The sequence below is a fragment of the Pelmatolapia mariae genome, linkage group LG16_19 (assembly GCF_036321145.2).
Source record: "Pelmatolapia mariae isolate MD_Pm_ZW linkage group LG16_19, Pm_UMD_F_2, whole genome shotgun sequence".
Classification (NCBI taxonomy): domain Eukaryota; kingdom Metazoa; phylum Chordata; class Actinopteri; order Cichliformes; family Cichlidae; genus Pelmatolapia; species Pelmatolapia mariae.
Window position 1 is genome coordinate 49113987 of NC_086241.1, and position 15874 is coordinate 49129860.

The 15874-nt window shown below is 43.7% G+C and overlaps 1 protein-coding gene across 3 annotated transcripts in view; it reads right to left on the bottom strand.

Annotated features, from left to right (window-relative positions):
- Positions 1-3738: 3738 nt before the first annotated feature.
- Positions 3739-15874, bottom strand: part of esrrb (estrogen-related receptor beta) — a 41487-nt gene continuing 29351 nt past the window's right edge. For all 3 annotated transcript variants that reach the window (XM_063499792.1, XM_063499794.1, XM_063499793.1), the window contains 2 exons: positions 9985-10254; positions 3739-7044 (listed from right to left, as the gene is read on the bottom strand). In XM_063499792.1, coding sequence (XP_063355862.1) covers positions 6800-7044; positions 9985-10254 — 515 coding nt within the window. In that variant the 3' untranslated portion in view covers positions 3739-6799. The remainder of the gene's footprint in view (positions 7045-9984; positions 10255-15874) is intronic.

The following is a 15874-nucleotide window of genomic DNA, read 5'->3' on the forward strand; positions in this document are numbered from 1 at the left end:
ACATATGATCTGTCAATTTCCATAAATCACACTTTATGAGTCATATTTTAAATACAAAATCACATTTATGAATACAAATGTGTGAATTACAAGCGGTCATATGTGTTTGTATGATTTACAATATGTCTATAGGCCCCAGACAGAGTGCCTTACCAATATTTATGAGATTTCTATAGAACATCTCATCAGAGGATAAGGGATGGGCGATTTCCTTGCTGGGGGTCTTACGTGGCTGATCACGTATCTATTTCAGACTTCGCATGCGTGCTTATCGTGGTGTTGACTGTTTGACTCCCTGTTCATCTCCTCCTGAGATGACACGAAAATGATAATAAGGATGGCCATAACGTGAAATATGATGTGGCACATTTATCCTTTGGAAAGCATGTTGAGTTTTGTTTGCTTGATACAGAAGAGCTTGACACTTACTTGAACGTGATTATATGGCAAAGCAGGTGGCCGGAGACAGCAGACTCAGTGTATGTGTGTAAAGATTTCCATCAGAGGGAAGACTCTAAGGACCAGACCTGGTCCTTGGCTCAAAAAAGGTATGGGGGTTCCTCCATTATGGCAAACAAGTGCATTTGTTTTAAGGCCAATGGAGACTTCTAACCTTTGCTTGACACACCGAAAAGGTCAGGCCTATCCGTGGTTTCCTTCCTTCTGGAGTGAAGACTGACCATTTTCTCCCTGCTCTTAGGACCGCTGGAAACCTTTGGTACAATCCCAGGACCCACACTACTAACAAGCATAGTGCAGATAAGCAATCTGCACACAGTTTTAGCCTAAAACCTTGTAAATAAATAAAATAAAACAAATTAATGAACAGTCCCAGCTCTGAAACTGTAGAACAATCCCACCTGCACACTCGGATGTAACAAATGTCTTAATATAATTCAGAACACAGGCTGGAGACACTCTAATAACACTGTAATTGTTTTAAACGCCTGTGAAGTGAGCACACACAGCACCCAGTGTGAGTTTTTCTCCATTTGATGGACGTATCCATGCTTATCAATGTTCCTTATCTCCCTTCATTACTTCCTAACCAGTGGTTAAATTGGAAAAGCCCATAAGAACGTGTGAATACATGGCAGAGGCAATAAAACAGTAGGAAGAAGAGCCCCCGCCTCCAACACACACACACAGACTGTACATCCCACAACAGTGTTTTTCTTGGGTGGAGGCAGATACATTGAGCAGATAGTTGGAAATATTTCTACTCCCTCCACAGCTTCATATCAGTGAGCAGCACAGATAAAGATATAGGTGGGTAAATAAATCTCAAAATGAAGGAACAAAACCCTTCACAAGCAGTTATCAGTGTGTGTGTGTGTGTGTGTGTGTGTGTGTGTGTGTGTGTGTGTGTGTGTGTGTGTGTGTGTGTGTGCAGTTTATTACCTGTTCTCTCATAGCACTTGTGTTCCTGCAATGTTTAAGTGCTGGGAGAACACAAGTGCACTGATTTCCGCTAAACGTGGCATTTTCTCTGCAATACTAGCAGGTCAGTGTGGTCTCATCCTCACTCTTCTTGTGTGGTGTCGTGTCTCCGCAGGGACTTGTTCTCAGTGGATTTTTGTGGGTTTGCTTAATTTCTACAGTGCTTATCAGCTAAAACGGTGAAAGACCCGAACCGCAGTTTGGCCCAGAAACAGGCCGCCGTCGTTTAAGAGACACAAAGCTCGATATAATATTTCCCGTTTTCTTTTTGTTCCAGATTTTTTTTGCTCTGACACTTAAGAGTCTGTTATCAGATTAAAAACTGGGATTTTAAATGTTCTCCTTTCACTACATCGTTGCGTAATGGCTCTGATGAAAAAAATGTAACCAGAGTAATTTGACAAACTGGGACAAAGGTCTGCTGATGGCCATTAGGTTTTTAGGACAGCAGCTCAGCCATGCATTAAGTGGCGAGGAGCTCAGGAGTGTAACCTGATAAATGCACTTAAAACAGTGAAGATGGACAATGAGAGGGCGAAATCTCAGATGGTCTGGCCTGTGTGCCTGCTAGGCACTTTGACAGCCTATTGATCAGCCAAAGAGAGTATTGTGTGGGGTCAGAGGTGTGGGGATGCATGGCTCAGATACTGTTAGTGGGACACATACAGCACAGCGTTAGGATCTATTAGGAAACAGATCCACTGTCGAGCAAATCACATTGTTCTTTTCGTTGAAGATCAAACCAGTTGTTGACTTTCACAGTCCTCCCTGCCGAGATGGCTGAAATTTCTCCTCCAATATAATACACAACAACAATATAGCAAACTGTCTGCCTTCTCAAATTGATGTGACGTAACATTTTCTGTCTGGCACCATTGATAGCCCAACGCTAGTGAAAATGCCCAGCTCCTGTTATTGAATAGTAATAGGCTTGTCGGCCGGTGCCTCCAATTTCACAAATGGAGCAATAAATACACATAACAGAATCAGTGGAACAATAAGAACGGCCATAAAGAATTGTTGGGCCTCAAAAACAAGGAGCACGGGTGGGGAGGAGAAGGAAGACGAGAGGAGGGGGGTCAAAAAGAAAATTTGACAAAAGAAAGAGATGAAAAGTGTGAGCGTGTGCCTGTGCGTGCGAGAGTGAAACGAAGAGGGGGGGGCAAGGAAGATGGTGGCCCACTCTTCATTTCTGTGCCACAAGCTCTCCTGGGCATTTACGTGCTCCGTTTTCAACCTAAGTGTAATTTGAGCCCTGGGTTGATACAAAGTGTATGCAGCAGCTCTGTTCAAACCCAATCACTCACCCTGACGTGTAATCCTTTCCCTCACCATCATCAACGTTGCTTTGGGAATAATGAAACACACTTAAGCAATACGCAGCAGTCGTACAGCTGCGAGCGGGGCCGCATCTTGATGAGATGCCTCGTAACTCTAATGAAAGGTGTTTTGACCTGTCAGTGGAGGTAAATGATTGCCTCGCTACTGTATCTGTGCGAAACGTATCGATGGCAATAGCCGGTCCAACTGGATGATTTGCATGAGAAATGAGGAGCGCATTACTTTAAAAAATAAATAAATAAAAAATAAAAATGACAGCAGCTGGCAGCAGCGCTCTACATTGTGTTTGGTCTCCAGATCTCCTTTTTTCTTTCCCTTTCATCCTCAAGTCATCTTGTTTCTTGTCTTGTGATGCCATTGTTTCCACATAGAGGATTATCACGATTAATTGGCTAGCAAGACATTATTTCAAAAAGGGAAATTGGCTCTTATAATTATATAGTGAAGGGAATACTTTAACTCCCTGTAATATCAGCTTCCTGAAATAATGGAGCTCCAGCCCCTCACTCCCCCCTCCCCTCCTACTCTCCACCGCCGCCTCCATCAGCGTTAACATGTCTGTCTGCCTGTTTCCTGTGACGGATCCATTTTCAACAGTTCCTGGCCCTGCAGAGGCTGCGGTTGATTACTGGATGGTTGGGTGGCCTGCGTGAATCTCTCACTGGCTTGCCTCACTTACTGCCACCAATCTCTGGTCTTCTGGGAGCTCCTATGTGCTCTTTGTTTTGTCCCATTGCTGAACTCGCTCTCAATGTGTGTGTGTGGAAAGGGGGTATTTACACCAAGCAGAGGACAAGGTTAGGTGAAGTTGCTACACTGAATTAAGTAGATACACAACAGCGATAGTGCTGTGAACACAATTTAAAAAAAAGAAAACTGTCACCCTTAAACATTACCATCCGTGTGAAGTTTCCTTCAAGGTTTTACTCGACAGACTTTTTAAGCCAGAGCACAAAATAATCACAGAGTTCGGTGAGTATTTAATTCATTGATCCTTTACCTTTTTGAAAATCAAAACATAAAAGTTACACAGATATTGGTGATTTCAACGATCAGAGATATCAATGTACACCATCGCCAAATGATATATTTCACATCATAAATACTCACAGCGCAGAAGCAGCAAATCAGTCACCTGCTCCTGTCTGCAGTTTCATCATCGAGGGACCAATTCTGACAAACTGATGTTCATATAAACACACACTTGCTTAGTAACCAAAATGTGGGGGTCATGCCCACTGACGGCCAAGTCGTATGGTCGATGTGAACGCATGCTTTACCTTTACAAAGAGATCTATGAAGAATGACGGGGAGGAGGAGATGTACAACTACAAATGTTTTGGCAGGAGCACTGCGGGAGAGAAGAAGTCTTTGATAAAAACATGGATGGCTCAGGTGTGTCACAGACATGAGGATGATAAAGACCAGAAAGTGCTGAATCAGAGAAATATTGACAAAATGATAATGAGGTAGTAGTCAGCAGGGCGCTGCATACTTCTTTTTTTTTTTTTAAGTGGTATTTCGGCAACCTACTGTATTGACGCTGATATATTTACACACTTAGACACAGCTTCTAATGTAAGACATGTTGTCTTTTCCTTAACATAGTGTCATATTGCAAGGTGAAGAAAATAAAATCAAATCGAGTTTCTTATGGCTGATCATCTTAGGCCACTACAAATTTCTATTTGTCGAGATTTTCTGCAGATGCTTTCATTAATGCCGCGCTTTCACTGAAACAAGCACAAAAGTCATCAGTGGAGCAAATCAAATACAGTTCTGATATACAGGATACATGTTACTGATTAGACGGATTTCGAATATGTCACTTAATCGCTTACAAATTCTCCAAAACCTAAGTAAAAGCATGCTTTTAGCATGGTTTCAGTCAGAATTGGTCCCTGTTGTATTGCACAACAGTTAAAACAAGTCAAGTTGGTAATGTCACCCTTTACAGCGGAGCTCGTTTACTCGATGGCGGCTAGCTCAGGTTTTGGAATTGGGCGGGAAAATTTGGAGAGGGAGTGGGCGGTCAACCTTGGACGCACGGCCAATCAGACTGCTGCTTAAAAAAAAAAAAGGCATGGCGGCGGCTGGATCGGTGTTAGCCACTGATATCACAAGCGTGGCGGCAACTCTACCCTCCTGCGATGTCAGGGATTCCTTTGATCGCGGTATCATATTGTTGTGACAGCGCCACAATTTATCACATCACATAAAATCCTTCAGCAGTCTAAGCATTCCCCCTTCAACACACTCCCTCTCACACGAAGACCAGTGGCATGACTCCAGTGGACTGGACTACAGTGTTACTCACATCCAGCACAATGGACCTACAGCTAAACACAGTGGGGGTGGGGGATCTCTCTCCCACCAGAGTTCACACCTTGCACTGACACAATGATGGGTTGCTGCTACCCGTTGTAGCATACTGACCCTCTATTTCTTGCATAGCTATTCACATGTACATACTTGAGCACCCCGAGCTCTTTCTCACTGACGTCTACCTGCCTCTCGGCCGGTGGGAGGGGTGCTGCTGGCCGTGGTGTCAACGCGAGGTCAAGAAGAAGTGCTCCACGTGTCTATCGTGGTGCGATGCCGCGCACACAACAACCTCCTGCTGGCTTAAAAATAAACCCAGTGTGAAACGCCACAGCCGCGGCTCTGCACCTGCCATTTACCTCTGTTTCGTCGAAGTCCTATAAATGCAGGCGCAGCTATTAAAAGACGGGAGGCGTCTAAAATGGTGAGAGCAGATGCTGGGCACCTTGCTCCCAGTGTGTGGGATGACTCTGCCACAGGCTTAAAGGAGACCAAAATAGAGTGGTTGACATATGGGCCTCTGATTGTTTGAACACGGAATCTCCTGGACCTCTGCCACTCGGCATAAATCCTTTGATACTGCCACACCAAAACCCACTGATTAACTTTCGCCTAGCCTGAATCAGGTCATCCATTTGCATGTAAAGAGGCAATTTCCAAAGGCTCAAACAATGACCAAATCTGAGGTTCAGTCTGGGGTTCATTGGCTTGCACGAGCAGCAGCAACACAAACCGCTTTGGAGAAGGAGAAACGGTGGGAAACCAAGGTACAGCGGCGTGTTCCACCGCTGAGACGGGGCTACGCAAATATGGTCTTTTAGTAACAGCAGCACTGAAAAGCGCACAAAAGATAGGATCTGAAGCTTGGCTCCCCAACAGCTCGCTTTATTGCTGAGTTACTACAGAATAGGAACAACTGACTATTGTACCTGCCTACGCTAGTTTGGTTAAACATGGGACCAGCGAGTCTTCCAGTCTGAGCATAGATCCACGACGATCACACGGCATAATGCTCTGGAGAGGTATATCCAAGGACATTTAAACTGATAAGAGTTCACATATAAGTAACCACTTTCATTCTTTTTTCCCCCCATTAGAAGAAGAACAAGAGAAAATGGCCACCAAGTTCACCAGACTTTGAACTGTACACTCAGTCTTTCAAATAATAAATATTTACATGTCCAGACCACAAAAAAGAAAATCAGCTGTTAGACAAGTAGGTGTGTTTATGATGGTTGACACCTCCGCTGTCTTCAGAACATTTTTTTTTTAAATTTTTTTGGAACTTTAAATTTTCTGGAAAAAAAAAAAGTCTTGTTATCAAGATCTGGCAACTACTTACTGAAGTAGTTGCCAGATGCTGAGCGGCAGAAGGGTCCTTCTTCATATACAGCATGACAACTGACAGTTAATTAACAAAAAAAAAAAAAAATTATTACTGTACATAGTATTTCTTATATATTTTAAATTAATCTGCATCATTTTATATTTATACTAATAACCAAGTTTTGCATTTGCTCTTTTTTTTCCTTTTTTTTTCTTTTTGTGTCCCGGGGTTCCAGGAAGAGGAGGAGTGAGAGAGGTCAGTCTCCGTCCTGCCTAGCAGATTCAGCAGGGGTGTCTCCCTCTCTCCTGAGAACCCTCAGCCTTGGTTCAAGTCACTTTCTGTTGCCGCGGCCAATCAGCCACCCTCCGATCAGACCTTGGCTTCCAGCATCTCCAGGAAGAGTTTGTGCATGGGCACCTTGCCCTGCACTTTGATGCTGTAAAAGTGCTGCACAGCCTTTGTGGCCGTCTGCCTCAGCAGGGGCAGGGTCATGAGCAGTTTGCCAGCCCGTCGTGGGTCCTCCTGATGCTGGCTGCTCTCGTAGTCCTGCAGGGCCTCGTGGAGCGCGTCCTGAAGCTTCTGGACTGCCTCCATGTCCTCTATGTGCATGGAGTCTGACAAAAAAAAGGAGAGAAAGAAAAAAAAAAAGAGCATGAAGATGATGGACTTAAGAGGGGAAAGGGAAATTGTAAGAAATACAGTTTGCTCTTTTAGACGGTGGTAATGTAACAGCAGTCATGGGAAATAGAGTCTTCTAAAACAAAATAAAATCTCATGAGTGATCTTAACTGCTCGGTCAGTCGCAGCAAGGTTAGGAACACATTATCAGTATAACTCGCACCCTGACAAGATAAAGAATAGATCATAAAAAAAGAAAAAAAACACACACACACACACACAACAACATCTGCTTTGTTTTATTTATATATTTATTCTTTGGTGGATTGGGTAGGGTATTGATATGGCCCTTGACCAGTGGGACTGAAAATCAATGTTATCCTCCAGTAACAATAGCATGAATAGCATCCAATCTTTGCTGAGTGAGTACACATTAAACACCTGACTGTTCCAAAGGACAGGAGTGTTTTCCAAAAAAAACAAAGGAAAAAAGGGAGCTCCATTAGAGAATTGGACACCATAAACAAACGTGAGATGAATGCAACACTTCCTTTTGATACTGTCATCCCGACTCCTGCAAAAAGGATGCGAAAGCGATGAATGTGGACGCGTGCATTTCTCCACGAGTTTACGCTGTATTATCGAAAAGTGTCCACTTCACAACATTCTCCTGCAAACAGCTAAAATATGACTCTCTCAGTTTCTCTCTCAGCTTCAGATAGTCCAAATCTCTCCCACCTCACCTCCTGGCATTTTTTTTAAAGCTGTCTGCAGTTTCAGTCTGGCTTCCCTCCGGTGTTCTTCGCTCCTATAACGTTTCGCTACAGTGCCACTGTTTTTCAAGCGATCCTCTTGTACATGGTGTTACCGTACTCCCCTCTCACTTTCGCCTTTTTCTGCTCCCACCTCTCTCAGGGACAGTCTGGGGGTCGCACTTTCTTTCACTGGTTAACTGGCATCTGGCACTCAGGAGGCAGCATGTCATTGGCTGCCCGACTCGACTCACCTTGGCGGCGCATATTTTACCACACGGGACAATAAAAGGCAAAACAGATTTCAGGCTTCGCCCCAAATTCATTGACTGGAACAACTGTATTCCCAAGACCTTGAGACATTTCTCACCCTGACGGTTTTCAAATCCACAGTGGTAAAATGAAGTAGGTCGTTTTGTAAAGTGAATGTGGAAAAGGAGGGGGGGTGAAGGAGGGAGGGAATGGAAGAACAAAAGACTCAGATGAGGATGTGGTGTGACATAATTATCTCTTGTTCTTTTCACACAGGCTGCATTTTTACAAATCAAGCCAATTTTTTTTCTTCTTTTCTTTTTCCTTTCTAGTTTCTCAGCAGCAAAGGCTCGCGCACACTTTAACAACCGACCTGACTGGAGCTGCGCTTTAAAGGAAGGTTTTATCGAAAGAGGGAAAAGAAGAGAAAATAAAAAGAGGGATGGAGACATCTCGACAAATGGGAAAGAAAATGGGGCACGAGAGAAAGCGAGCAGCTTACAGACACTGGAGGAGGGGGCTGACTAAAATGCAAAAAAAAAAAAAAACAACTTTGAAGAAACAATTTCCTCGCAATCCATCAGTGAGCCCACGTCGATCCGATTGATAAACTGCTAATTACAAAATCAATTGCTATGAATTTTCACAGCTGTCAGACAGAGGGGCTCCCGGGAGAGTGATCTCCCAGAGACCTTGTTCTAACGTTCTGGACACCCTCCGCCTCCCCCTATCTCTCCTTCCTCCTCTCACCTCACCTCTCTACCAACGCTCTGTTATCTGAAAGCAAAGTCCCAGCATCAGCATTTTTGTTTTTCAGTCCCGGACAAAACAAGGGAAAAACTGGCCCGGTGACCCAGGCGTGGATTGATCAGAGGAGGACAGGTCCTGCCTCCTCAAAAAGGCGCCTGTCAATAGCGGCGTGCCGTCTTCGCACTGGAACAAACGAGCCCCATCACGCCCTGATACTCATTCCATTTGACTTAACACATTTTATTGACAGCCCCCTGCGCTCCTAATGAAATGCTAAATTTATCTCCCGTGGCTGCTGTGCCCTGCAGCTACTGTTATGGAGATGGAGAAAGAGGAGGGAGAGGGAGCGCTGGAGAAATACCACAACATTGAAGGTGTTCAATTAAAAAAAAAAAAAAAAAAAACTCCCTCCGTCCCTCTTTCTCGTACACTGGCCTTATCTTCTCTCCATCTCTCCATCTCACGCTCCAAACTAAAGGTTACACTGAAAAACTCATGAAAAACTAAGAAATGTCATTTCTGAAACTGTGTTAGACAAAACCCATATTACACTGACTAGTGTGCATTCCTCAGAGGTCCAGTCGGGAAAAAGTAAAAAGTCCTGAGTGAGTAATGCCCATGAGGATTTTTTTCAAGAATATTTTTAAACCTTCACTTTTGTTTAAGCCCAAAGATTGTGTACTTTTTAGGATAGTGTGTGTGTATTCATTTGTTTTAATTCAGGTGAATTAAAAGCTTAAAATTTCATTGCTTCTGCTTATTACTGTATGGTTTATTAGTTGTTGTATGTCAAATTTGCATACTTACACTTTTTAAACAAAATGCAACAACAAAAAAATGCAACAAAATATTTTAATTACAGACATGGCTTTTATTTTACATTCGTTTTTAAATAAGTGATTAAACTAAAGAGAAAGGTGATTTTTTTTAACAAAAATAGAGGAAATGTTGGATTAAAAAAATTCGTTTTAGAAAATTATATATTTGGTTAAACAGAAAACGTTTCCCCCAAATTTTTTAATCAAATTATTAAAAACTCCAACTTTATTTAAATTTTAATTTAACTCTTTTGAGGATTCTCTTTTAGTCTACATTAGTATAAAATAAAATGTATTTCAATGAAGCTGAACTCAAGCTGTTCCATGTCATATATAATGCGTCACTGTGCTGAAGATAACCCACCTGAGTTGGCAAGAGCAATGGCTTTGAGGGTTACAAACTCCTCCTTCTCCACTTTGAGCTTCTTGTATTTGCGGACCAGCTGCAGGATGGACACGTAGAGGTCAAGCAGGCCCGTCAGCCGCGAGTGCTCCTCATCCATGATGTAGTCCTCGGCGTACACCAGCTCGTCTTCGTACGGCAACGAGCGGAACACGATGCTGAGGATGAGGATCTCCATCCAGGCGCTCTGCAGCAGACTCATCTGGTCTCCCAGAGAGAGAGTAGAAAATCCTGGGCAGGAAGAGAAGGGGAAGTTGAGCAAGAGAACCTGAGCACAATCTGCAAGCTGATATTTCTAGTCAAATGTTAAAGAAAAGGACAAAAAAAGAGCAATTATGTGATGTACGTAATTTTATATCTTCCACGATTTAGAAAAAGTCTTCTTTATTAGAGGGAAAGAAAGCTAAAACCGTAGGATGTCGGAGATGCGATCAGTAAAACAAATACACATGTACATGCACATGTTAGCGAGTGGTCTTTAATTTCAAATGCACAGTGCAAGGTCCTCTTTGAAGCTGGTGTCAGAGCACTTGAGTGGGCTTTAGTGTAAGTGAGGACAGTAAATCGGTGCAAAGGTCCGGGATACACAAAGCCATGTGGTTACCCCTTGTATCCTGTCACTCTTGTATTGGTGTGAGGGGGGATTAGCACCAAGACACATCCTCATTGGAGGGGTTGAGGACATGACACGCACTGTGTAACAAGAGGAGGTGATGAGGGAACGCACACACACACACACACAAACACATCCACGGAAGTGCAAGAAAACAGACACACATGCATATTCAGATAAAGGCATCTACATGTATGCACATGAATGCATAAACGTAAAACGACGCACATCAAGAGACACAAACGAAACCGGGGTCACATGGTGCAAGTCATGCCCAAAGGCCTGCTTAAGCCCAGGGCCAAACTCTTCGACAGCAGTAGAATAAAGCTGAAATCAGCACGAGGATAATACACCTCCGTCTTTTTCTACCCCAATGCCACGACATATGCTCAGAATAGAACATTAAATCAAACAAAGTGTGAGATCCCTAAAAGATGAGCTGTGAGAAATTCAAACAAATTAATAAGAGCAAAAAAAAAAAAAGAGAGCCAGAGAGGAATCATCTCGTCCCTTTTTCCCTTCGTAGCTCCCTTTAGCTGTCAATAAACCACATGACATCCCCCAACACTCCCCATATTCATTCCCCCCAATCTCCCGCCTCCCCTCCTCCTGCACAGCGTTCCTGCAGGCGCCTCATTCTGACAGCATATTAGGCTCTTCAGCTCCACCCCTGATTAATAAGATTGCTTTTACAAGTTTGCTGTTGCCACACTTGCGTAGCCATTGTGTGATTTAAGGGCGATAGATTACAGTATTGACCAGAGCGCTCACTGCACCCGCATTCCACATTTTCTCTTAAATATAAATGATCTTACTAGGGTGCAGCCACCAGCCTGATGTTTATCTCTTTCTGCCAGGACAACATAAACGCATAGACACGCACACACACGCACGCATGCAGCTTAAGAAGAATAAGAGACATAATGAGGAAGCATCAGAGAATGTGAAAAAGAAACGGGATGATGAGAGTGAGGGAGACGGGCGGAAAAGAAGAGCTGGGGAGAGAAGTACCCGAGTGTTCAATTTCCCTTATCGTGGTGATGACCACTGCAGGGGAAGAGCTGGAGGATACATTAATTAACAGATTGTGATCAGAATGTGAGGGCCTTCACATTTTGAAGGGGAATCAATAGTCAGTAAAATAGAGTGCTAACTGAAAGGTACCAGTGCCCTGCTGGACTGGTCAGAGGTTGTCTCTGAAGAGCCCAAATTAGACCCAACAATTCAAACTGCCAGAAGCACTCACAACACTTTACTATTATCAGTGAAGGCAATAAGCCATATTTTAAAAAGGCCTGTGCCATTACACACATATCCAGACAGCATCTTAAAACTCTTTGTTGTGTTATTTCCTTGTCTGCATACGTGGCCATTATGTCGGACAGAATGTGGACTGGCCGGAGCAAAATTGTCATGCAAGCGTGGACGTGGTCTTGATTGCCGCATCAGGTTGGCATCACAATCACAGGAAAAGGCTTTGTGTAGCCTTTTAATGCCAAGGAGGAGTGAAGCGGAACTAAAGCGCTGTTCCCAATATGACAGCTCGTGTGAAGGCCTTGTTCAGGGCTCGCTGAAGTGGCTTTGGAGTTGTTCTGATACAACAGACACCTCTCAGCCATATGCACACATGCGGCTCCAGCAGCCTACAATTACCTTTGACGCTAAAAGTCCTTGAATTTAATCCAGTGTTGTGAGATGGAGAGGTAGTGTTTTTCCCTTGCTCCATCCTCTCTCTTCAAGGCCTAAATTATCGCTCCAAATGGGATCTCATGTCGTTGCCTCGCCTTTTTCCACTCAATTTAATCGAGTAATGAAGTGACTTCCCGACTCCGCAGGTCACACGCCGCTCCGGCCGCCGCACTCTGAAGGTGGCCCGGTTAAGTGCCGTCGGAGTGGGTGATTTCCTCTAATGAAATATCAATATTTACATCTTCATTTCCAGCCCACTGCCTTGGCGGGGTTTGACCAAACATGACACAATATTGACCAAATCACAGAGGCCTGTCGGTGCGCTTGAAGGGCCTTTTCCACTCCACTGCTGAGTGCACCGGCAGCTTTCTGTCTGAAAGTCTTTGCGGCCGAGGAGATAATAACAATGCAGCTCTTGAGTTTCTCTTTGTTCACTTTGACTTAAGCACCTCGCTCAAATAGGGAGCATTTATATCTCAAAGAAAATGTTCACTTTCAAAATTCTCTGTTGCGAGTTTTTTTTTTTACACTGCTTGTGAATGAAAAACTCAATCGAGACAAAGGAGCACAAATAAATACGAGTGATAAAGAAACAGCACCGCATAATGGCCCACCTAATCGTCAACTGCATCATCATTAATAGCTGAAAGGGCAAAAATCAGACCACTAAAGTCCAACAACAGAAGCCAAAACCATCATCTCCTCCTTTATCTCCCCAAAAGCCCTCGGCTGTGAGCAGGAGGGGGCAGCCCAAACCTACAGACGGCTGCTTTAAACCCCTTGCAGAGATTAATCAGAGCACTGTTTCATCTGCCAGAGCACAGGACGGTCCAAAATGAAATGCTGGAGATTTCTGTTGAGCTGGAGTTCATATTCTATTAATTTATTATTGTTTCCCTCTCCCCGAGGGCCATTAGCGTGGGTAATAAAAAGAGATGTAATTACGAGGCACGGTGGCCCCCTCCAGCTGCAGCCCCCTCGTAACTCAACCTCAATCAGACAACAGAGCAGACAGAGCGAGGGAGAGAAAAAGAAAAAAGATGGCAAGCGGGAGAGAGGGAGGGAGAGAGCTAGAGAAATGGGGGATAAAAGAGAGGAGAAGATATGGGCCAGGGAGGAGGGAGATAAGGAAGAGAGAGAGCAAAGGGGGACCAGAGCATAAGGGAAAGGGAAAAAAGGAGATAGAAAGAGGAAAGAGAGTAATTCTGGCTGGACAGGGGCTGATCTATCATGGCCAGATATCAGAAGGACAAGCAGGCCCTGAAGACTTCTGCCCAGCGGCAATCTCACCTCAGCCAAGTCAAGTGCTCTCCGGGCTCCAGTTAGAGTAAAACTGCCCCTAACAGGACCCCAGAGGTTGAGCACATCTTTCTTTTTTCTAACCTCAAACTGGGCTGAATGATCACACTGCCATAAGCTTATTCTATATCAAAGCTTTTTTTTGTTGTGTTGTTTTATTTCAGATAACAGTTTAAAAGGGGGAAAGGACTGGGGAAAATGTGCGCGCACCTCTGTTTTGCATGGATTCTTGTCACTTCCAAGTGTGACACACAAGACATACAAGCAATATAGGAAGAAATGTCAATTTTGAGCAATTTTGCAGATGGTGCAAACTCGTCTTCATGGACCTTTGTGCATATAACTCGCATGCCGACTATGGCCCTTTTTGCATTTATATGACGGTGTCAGGAGGATCCAATCAATAGCAGCTTGGTAATAAATTGCTGTGCTTGACGTAAATAATTTGACCTGAAATCCAGCCACATGTACAACACAGACAGCTCAGTTTGCTGCGAGCTTTCCCTGGACATTGATTTGATGACACAAATACTGCTTTTTTAAAAAAAAAAATTATTGAGTAAAGTCTAGTCAATACAAGCTAAACTGACTAGGTGAAAAAAAGGTTGATGACTGAAAATTAATCGCGTTTTCAGGAAGCGCCTATCAGCCTTCTTTTGACGTGATAACCAGCCCATTATCCCATTGTAAGTAGCTGGAGAATGGGGTGATTTGACCAGCAGCCTGTGAATGTTATGAGGTTGAAAAACGTTAAATACAGTCATCCCCTTGTTTTAATCTGCACCCTATAACCTCCTGACCCGGGCAGCAAAGTCTTTAGCTCTCCCCAGGGTCCCACTGGCCACTACTGACTTTACATATCCCTTAGCCCCAAAGACCAGGACGAATCAGGTTTTAATCATTCCCATAATTACACATAATTTATCTCCACTGCCATCAAGTAACACTGCTTAATGAGGTATGTCTCTCTGCTGATCATCACTTAAAGGCACATCGGCAGAAAAGATTTCACACAAAAAGATTATGCACACATGTTAAAGTTTAAGAAAGTATTCAAATTTTATCTATTTTTGTCATTAAAAATATGTATATACATACATATATAACAACACTGGATGTACCTAGCTATACATGTGTCACAATAACTAAACAAGCTTGGCAAACGCCCCCTTCCTGGTCCTGCACACTGTTGGCTTCCTGTCTGGCTCCAGTATACCCCCATCTCAATCTCCCTGCATGAGATTGGGGGTTTCTGCCTTCCTTCCACTCTCTGACTGGGTTCAGGCCTCAGCATCCACCTGATTGCTCAATCTATCTTTATCTCCTGTGTTGAAGCCTACGTCAGAGGGTAAATTGAATATACTAAGAGCTGTCTGTTGGTGTCTATATTTAATAAAGTGCACTGATGAGGTGCTGATTTATTGCCAGGCAGTATTCACACTCTATTACAAGGAGATTACGCAGCTCGAGTGGGATCAGGCTGGCAACACAGTAAGTAGATTTTACAATTTAATGGCAAAGAGAAAACAGGAGCCTGGGAGGAGGGGGTGGGGTGGGGGGTGAAGGAGGCTAGGCGACTATAGTGGAGGGTTGAGCTGACAAAAACACGACAACGTACAAGAGGCGCAATCTTTTTTCGACATCGGTGCCTCCGTGCTAACAAATAACGCGCCAGGCAGTTGTCTGTCAGACGCAGAAGCTGATGAACTGAAATCCAATAAAGCACAGATGATGAATATTCCCAAAACACCAGCGATGAAAAGAACAATGCAAACTAGTCTGATTCATTAGGTTCCTCTGGCCTGAATCTAATACGAGAAAATCATTTGCGTGTATATTTTATAATAATTCATTATAATTAAAGCTGTGTGACAAATGAACTTCTTAACGTTACAAATGTAAACAGACCTGAGAAATAAACAATCCTCACTCAGTGTCAGCCAAAATCACTTTATTGTTCAGATGATATCCATTTATGCATCCAATTGGCACCTGTCACACTGCGCACACTATTTAAGTTCCTTTAGTCTACCTATACAATTGTCATGCATCTGCAATCCGCTTTGCAACCCACATCCACCTTAAATCCTTTGACTATATAGGTCCTGACTGAAACGTGTTTTTTTTCTATGGTGCAAAGTAGGACAGTGTCAGTGTTTGCTTGGCCCTTTAGCCCTGAGAGAACTCCCAGCTGAAAACACTCGGAGCTGGGAAGCTGGGAGGTGAGCTGGCAAGCACCAAACAACGAGC